General features: G+C 57.2%; 1 protein-coding gene across 1 annotated transcript; it reads left to right on the plus strand.

Moving 5' to 3' along the window:
- Positions 1-380: 380 nt before the first annotated feature.
- On the plus strand, positions 381-2,471 carry LRRN2 (leucine rich repeat neuronal 2; the record flags this gene model as incomplete). Its single annotated transcript, XM_084276064.1, has 1 exon — positions 381-2,471. The coding sequence occupies one exon, from the start codon at positions 381-383 to the stop codon at positions 2,469-2,471; it is 2,091 nt and encodes a 696-aa protein (XP_084132190.1).
- Positions 2,472-7,882: the final 5,411 nt, after the last annotated feature.

The following is a 7,882-nucleotide window of genomic DNA, read 5'->3' on the forward strand; positions in this document are numbered from 1 at the left end:
GATAAAGTCAGGAGAAACTCTGCCATGTGTGTTTGCCCCATGCAGAGGTCTCCTCTTAACTTGTTGTCTGGCCTCTTTCAGGAGTGACCCCAAGGAGGAGCCCAAAGGATGCAGCCAGGTGCAGGAATGAATCATTTGGGGAGGAGGAGAAGGAGAAGCTCTGACTGAAGGCACCAGCCGTGGTCACGGGTGTTATGTGCTCTTGGCAGAGAGGAGCAGGCAGGTGACACCAGCAGCACGGGCTGAGCACTCCCAGGGGCTCGCATGGAGCATCTTCTCCTGTGGCTGCTGCCCCCAGCCAGCTGTCAGCCCATGCCCAGCTCTGGCTGCACCCTCTGAGCCTTTCCTGCCTGGGAGAAAGCCAGTCCCACCAGCCAAAAATGAGAGGCTTCCAAACCAGCCTGTTCCTGCTCTGCGTGGTGGCTGCCACTGCCATCCCCATCGTGCCCTGGAAGGTGAAATGCCCACTGCAGTGTGTCTGCCAGATCAGGCCGTGGTACACCCCCCGCTCGGTGTACCGGGAGGCTGCCACCGTGGACTGCAACGACTTGTTCATCTCCACCGTGCCAGAAGAGCTGCCAGAGGGGACCCAGACCCTGCTCTTGCAAAGCAACAACATTGCCAGGCTGGAGCAGAGCGAGCTGGACTATCTCAGAAACCTCTCCGAGCTGGACCTGTCTCAAAACAGCTTCTCTGATGTCTGGGATTTCGGGGTGAAGAGCATGCCCCAGCTGCTCAGCCTGCACCTGGAGGAGAACCAACTGGAAGAGCTGCCTGACAGCAGCTTTCCTGGGCTGGGAAACCTGCAGGAGCTCTACCTGAACCACAACCAGCTGCGCCGGATCGCTCCCCGCGCCTTCTCCGGCCTCGGCAGCCTGCTGCGCCTCCACCTCAACTCCAACCTGCTGAGGACGGTTGACAGTCGCTGGTTCCAGATGCTCCCCAGCCTGGAGATCCTCATGATCGGAGGCAACAGGGTGGATGCAATCTTGGACATGAATTTCAGGCCCCTGTCCAACCTGCGGAGTCTGGTTCTGGCTGGGATGAACCTGAGGGAGATCTCGGACTACGCGCTGGAAGGGCTGCGGAGCCTGGAGAGCCTCTCCTTCTACGACAACAAGCTCGTGACCGTGCCCAAGAGGGCCCTGCAGCAAGTCCCAGGCCTCAAATTCCTGGATCTGAACAAAAACCCCTTGCAGAGGGTGAAGCAAAGCGACTTCACCAACATGCTGCACCTCAAAGAGCTGGGGCTCAACAACATGGAGGAGCTGGTGTCCATAGACCAGTTTGCCTTGATCAACCTCCCCGAGCTGACCAAGCTCGACGTGACCAACAACCCCAAGCTGTCCTTCATCCACCCCAAGGCGTTCCACCACCTGCCCCAACTGGAAACCCTCATGCTCAACAACAACGCCCTAAGTGCCTTGCATAAGCAGACGGTGGAGTCCCTGCCCAACCTGCAGGAGATCAGCATCCACAGCAACCCCATCCGCTGCGACTGCGTCATCCGCTGGGTCAACAGCACCGAGAACCACATCCGCTTCATCGAGCCCCAGTCCACGCTGTGCGCCGAGCCCCCCGACCTCAAGAGGAGGCACATTCGGGATGTCCCCTTCCGGGAGATGACAGACCGCTGCCTGCCTCTCATCTCCAGCAAGAGCTTCCCATCCCACCTGGAGGTGGCCAACGGTGACAACGTCTCCTTGCATTGCCGAGCTCTGGCTGAGCCAGACCCGGAGATCTATTGGGTCACCCCTTTGGGGGTGAAGCTGGTTCCTTACGCGGAAGACGCGCGGTACAAGGTGCACCCCGAAGGGACGCTGGAGATCCGCGGGGTCTCGGCTCATGAGGCTGGGCTCTACACCTGTGTGGCTCACAACCTCCTCGGGGCAGACACCAAGAGCGTCAGCATGACGGTCAACCACTCCTTCCCCCTCAGCCAGGACACCCTGGAGCTGGTGGTGGCCGATGTTGACGCCTACCACATCCTGCTTGCCTGGAAGCCACATCTCAACACGATCTCCTCCAACCTCACCTGGTCCAGCTTCTTGCTCAGCTCCAACTTGGACATGACCAACGTGGCCCGGATTCCCACGGGCACCCACACGTACAACATCACCCGGCTCCACCAGGACACAGAGTACTGGGCTTGTCTCCACGTGGCCTTTGTAGACTTGCAGGCCAAGGTGGCTTGTGTGAATGCCAGGACTAAAGAGGCTGCCCACCACTACTGGCTCCTGGAGAGCAGGCAGAGCCTCCTGACCCTGCTGGTCCTCTGTCTCCTGCTCCTGGCTGCAAGCCTGGGAGCTCGCTACGGTGTTGGGGAGGAGAGCAGGAGGGCTGGGGAGGTGCTCTGGGGTGCCACGGCTATGCGTGTGGTCTATCCCCCCCTTGCCCAGCCCTGGGCTCAGGGGGAGCGTGGGGGGCAGCTGCTGGCTGTGGAGGTGCAAGCAGCCCCCCTGGACTGCTGAAGGCTGGAAGAGGGGTGGGGGGGTGGTGACTGTGGGGTGGGGTGGGAGGGAGAAACTATTTTTTACCAAAAAAAACCCCACCTAAACTAGAAAACTGAACAAAACAACAACAACCAACCCCAACAACAACAACTCCAACAACAACAAAGGAATTTCATGGACTTGACCAAGAGCTGACGTGGTGTAGCCAATAGAGAGGAGTGGAGCTGGCCACGGGGCTTGGGGATCCTGCACCTCTGTGGGGCTGGCAGGGTCTGGATCCACATGCAGGGTCTGGAGCTGTGCACGGCTCCTGAAAGCACCCACTGAGCAGCCTCAGAGGGACCCCAGCCTGAGGAGGGGGGACGATGCCCTGAGCGGTCAAAGAGCCATACAGCTGATCAGCAGATCACCCCTTCCCCACCATGAGACACCCCAGCGGTGTCAGCTCCTTCTCTGGACAGTCCCCGTTCTGGAAACACAAAGAAAGGCCTTTCCCTTTGGGATAAATGGCTTTTGTTTCTTAGTTTGGTTTTTGGGGTGGGTTTTTTTTTCCCTTTTTCTTTTCTTTTTGAGCTCTCAGACCATCAGCCACAAGCTCACCCCCCAGCACCTCCCCCCACTGCCCTGCCACCCACTTGCTGCCATCAAGAAGGGGAAAAGAGGAGAACTTTGGGCAAAAGGAACAGCAATGACAATGATGACCTAGCTCTTAATTGGCATCCCTTAATTGGGGAGGGGGGGTAGGGGGATGGAGGGGGAGGCTGGCCAGCTTTTGCCAGAGTTGATTGGATCCTGTATCCCAGGATCTCAAGGTTATTTTGTAAACTTTTGTGGATAATGTTAAAGAAAAAAAGGGGAAAAAAAAAAGAGGAAAAATGGGAGGAAAAGTGGGGGAGGGGGGGAAGTTCTTGCTTTTCTGTTTTTTATTAAAAAACAAGAAATTAAAAGAAAAAAAAACAACTCCTTTGTTTCCCAGTGTCAGCTGGAGGGGTTCATGGTGGGAACACTGAGCTCTGGGTGCTGAGGGCTCTGTGGGACAGGCATCCCCTGTGACAGCATCCCCTGTGTGCACCCTGTGCACAGGGCTGGGGGGCAAAGGGGAGGTGCCAAACCTGCTCTTCTGGGCTGCTTCTTTCTCTGATAAGCAATTAACACCACAAATGAAAGTGGGGGTGGGGGCAGCCCCCTCCTCATCCCTCCCAGGGCTGTGCCAAACACTGCAAAGCCAAAGCAGGGAGGCTCAAAGCAGCTGGATGGCTACTGGAGCTGCTGCCCAAAAAGCCATCCCTTTGCTTGGGCTGAAGCCTGACCCCCCCCCCTTAGCAGAGGTGAGGACTTTTGGGGTTGGTTTAACCTGGGGGGGCTGATGGGGTGCAGGGACCCCAGGATGGGGTGTCCCCGTGCAGACAGGGGTGCTGCCGGTGTAATTGCTGCTCACAAGGGGCTTGGAAGGCAGCAGAACCCCCTGCCAGGGGAAGAGAAGCTGTGTGAGCTTCTCATTCATCCTGCAGCCAAGGCGAAGTGGCTCCCCCTGGGTACGCTCCGCGCTCAGCCAGGCACATGAAACAGCTCCTTGTGCCTTGGCAGGGTGATGAGGGTACCAGCTCCCCCTGCTCAGCACACCATCACTGCTCCCCAAAGCGCTGCAGCACGTGTCCATGACCCGGCAGGACCTCCAGGGACCCAAAGCACAGGCTGGAAGTGAAGTGCTGGATTAAATACTTTGCTGGAACAGGCAGGATCTGCTTTAAATACTCAGCCCCAGCCCCGGTTGATGTGCACAACCATTGGTCTTTGCAGGCTTAAATCAGCTTTTCTTCCTCCTTGGAAATGTAAAACTCACAATGGGCTCCCTGTGGGTCAGTTAAACTGGTGCTGGAACCTGTGGGTCAGTTAAACTGGTGCTGGAACCTGTGGAAAGAGTTGCTGAGAAATTTCCCCAGCGTAAACAAGTCCCTGATCTAATCCTGCTTAGAATCATAGAATCATAGAATTGTAGGGGTTGGAAGGGACCTGGAGAGCTCCTGGGGTCCAACCCCCCTGCCAAAGCAGCTCCCCAGCTCATCTTGCACAGGGCGGCGTCCAGACGGGGCTGGAATCTCTCCAGAGAAGGAGACTCCACACCCCCTGGGCAGCCTGTCCCAGGGCTCCCTCACCCTCACTGGGGAAAAGTTCTTCCCCATCTTGGTGTGGAACTCCCTGTGCTCCAACTTGTCCCCACCATGCACGGGCTGAGCATCTCTGGTCCCCTCTGCCATCCCTCTGCCTGCAAAAAGCAGCAGCATCACAGAATCCCAGAATCCCAGACTGGGATGGGTTGGAAGGGACCCCAAGGGTCACAGAGCTCCAACCCCCTGCCACAGGCAGGGACACCAACCTCCAGGCCTGGAGCTACACAAGGTTGCCCAGGGCCCCAGCCAACCTGGCCTTGAACACCCCCAGGGATGGGGCACCCACCCCCTCTCTGGGCAGCCCCTTCCAGCCCCTCACCACTCTCTCTGCAAAGAACTTCCCCCCAGTCTCTCATCTCACCCTTCCCTCCTCCAGCTTCACTCCACCCCCCTTGTCCTGCCAGTCTCTGCCCTTTAACAAGCCAATTCCCCTCCTGTTCCTCTGCTCCCTTCAGGGACTGGGAGGCTGCAATGAGGTCCCCCCACAGCCTTCTCTTCTCCAGGCTGACCCAGCCCAGCTCCCCCAGCCTCTCTCCATAGGGACACTCACCAGTTCCTACCCAAAGCAAGAACCAGCCCCCCCACGACAGCGATTTTGTAGCATCCGGAGATGCTTCGGGAAGGGGAAAAGGAGCATCTGACCTGGATGCTCTCAGCTCAAGGGCTCTTTAATCTGCCCCCTAAAGGCACGGCAAGAGCCAGAGCAGCTCCAATTAGAAACAAGATGTTGGGAGGGGTTTTTTAAGCAGCAGAAGTAATTAACCACTGCAGCAGCTTCACGGGTAGTGGGGGACGGGAGCCTCTGTCTCCGAGCACCACGCAGGGATGCAGCTCTCAGATGCTCTAGGGAAGAGGGTCCCAAATCTCAGCCCCAAGGGACTGTCACCAACACCTGACATCACTCCTGGCTGCTGCCAGCTGAGCCCAGGGGGGGCCCCAACAGGGCTCCATCACCTCCCAATCCTCCCAAGCCACCCATCTGGGATATCAAAGGCTTGTTTGGGAAGTGCTCCTGCACCAGCCTGTCCCATCAGGTCTCCCCCTGGTTTCTCTCCCATAAACCACTCTTCCTTTGCTGTTCCTCAGCTTTAATTTCTCATTTTATTACTTTCACTTTGAGGAACAGCAGTACAAGTCCTCATTTCTGCTTCTTCTGCCCTCTACCCCTCCTCCTCCTCCTCCTCCTCAGCACAAACAGCATCACGGATCTCATCCGCAACCGAGCTGCCCTCAGCAAAGCCAACCAGGAACATTGTGTGCCAGGCTCTATTTTAAGCACCTAATCAAATGGATTTTTGGAGTGGCTCCATCACTGTCTCTCCTCCTTTTGCAGAGCTCTTACCCCTGCCCCTGCACAGTGGCCAAGGTGCCCCCTCCCCACCCCCACCCCCCCATCCTTAGCACCCATCACTGGGGGAGCAGAGCTGCCTGCCCATCATCTCCCTGCCTGCCCCAGAAGCTTTCAGACTCCAGGAGGAGTGTGACAGGCAGGTGTTTCTTAGTTCGTTAGGGAAGCAGAGCAGGCCTCTCCTCCTCTCTCCAGCACTTCCTCAAAAATGACTTAAATTAACACCCCCCCCCCGACCTCCCTGGGAAATGTCAGCAGCGTTATCCATATGCATGATGCTGCTGGGATGAAGCAGGTGCAGCTTTCAAAAACCTTTAGGAAATTCTACCTGTCAATCTCCACAGCAAGCAGCTCTCCTTCCAAATGCTCCATCCCTTCACCCCCCTCTCTCCTTTCCCAGGTGGGGAAACTGAGGCAGGGAGCCACTTCTATGATTTACAGCCCTCAAGTCTCTTTTCCCCTTCCAAGCCCACGCTGGGGCCAGGACACAAGTGCTTCTTTGGCCCTTCCATCCAGAAGCCACCAGAGAAAGGAAACAGCCACAAAGTCCTGGAGGAGAACTGATTGCAGCTCATTTACTTCCCGTTGCCTTTTCCAGCCTCTCAGAACCGAAGCAGCTCCTGCCCCCTGCTCCAGCAGCCCAGCCAGGGCAGTAAATGGATTCTGCTGTGCTCAAGTGGGCAATTGAGGCTAAAATCAGGTTGATGGAAAGCAGCAGGGCAGGAGAGGTGGTCCAAGGTCAGGTTGGAGTTGTTGGAGGCTGGAAAAGTGCTGACCTCTCTGGGGGCTGGCTGCTGGTAGCTGTGCTGGCCCTGCCAGGCAGTTTTGGGATGCTCAGCTTCCAGCCCCGTGCTGGCTGCTCTCAGGGCAGTGGAGTCTTCTGCAGGGGATGCTGCTGTGGGTCAGGCTGTGGTGTGGATCTGTCCCTGTGGCACAGGGGGTCCCCTGGGGGAGTGGGGACTTGGGGACATGCAGCAGCATCAGGGGGATGTCGCTGGTGCCAGCAGTGCTGGGGTGCTCTGCACCCTGGGGAGAGGTGGGTGCTGGCTCTGCTCGTGCTGCCTGTGCCAGGTGGGCTTAAAGGATTAACAAACTGGAGGGGCACTTTGGGGTGTGAACCCCCAGTGAGGGAAGGGGAGGGAGCTGTGGCCCCAGGGTGAGGAGCAGCAAGGGGCACAGACCCCACTCCCACCCTGGGGCACGGTCCCTGTGGGATGGGGGGGGACACCCTGGTACCCTCACTGCTCCCCCAGCTCTCCTGGAGCAGGATGAAACCTTACTGGGAGGTGGGTGGGGTGGTGTTTTGGATTTGCAAGTGGCTCAGTGGGAGAGGTGGGAGCAGGGGAAGGCAGGCAGGGCTGATGGGGAGTGACTATTAATAGGGAGTAAAGAGCCAAAGCCAAGCTGGGTGCTGGCAGGGAACCCAGGGGTGGCTGTGATGGGGTGAGCAGAGCCCTTCTCTTGTGCTGGGGGCTCTCCCCAGGGCCCCAGCTGCATCACCAAGCTATGGGGAGAGATAGAAGGGGGGATTCAAAAGCTCCAACCTCCACAATGAGAGCCAGCAAAAAGGGTTAAAATCAACAGCTCCAATAACCAAATAGGAAGGGGAGGTGGGGGGGACATGTGCCACCCCCTGTGTATTGGGTCCCATGTGAACCTCTGGAGAGCAGCAGATTCCTGGTGTGAGTGGCAGGGAGCTCTGATCTCTGCCAATCCCCCTCCCTAAAGCCTGAGCAGTGTCTTGTAAATCTTTAATTACAGGAAAATTGCAACCTTAAGAGTGAGCACACAAACTGCAGTGATAAATATTTAACACTGCCAGAGTCCCAGATCTGAGGGGATTAAGGAAAGATGTCTTGGAGTGACAGTTATTAAACACCAGATCCCAGTAAATCTTACCAGGGAGATAA

This window comes from Gallinula chloropus, assembly GCF_964237585.1.
Source record: "Gallinula chloropus genome assembly, chromosome: 27".
Lineage (NCBI taxonomy): Eukaryota > Metazoa > Chordata > Aves > Gruiformes > Rallidae > Gallinula > Gallinula chloropus.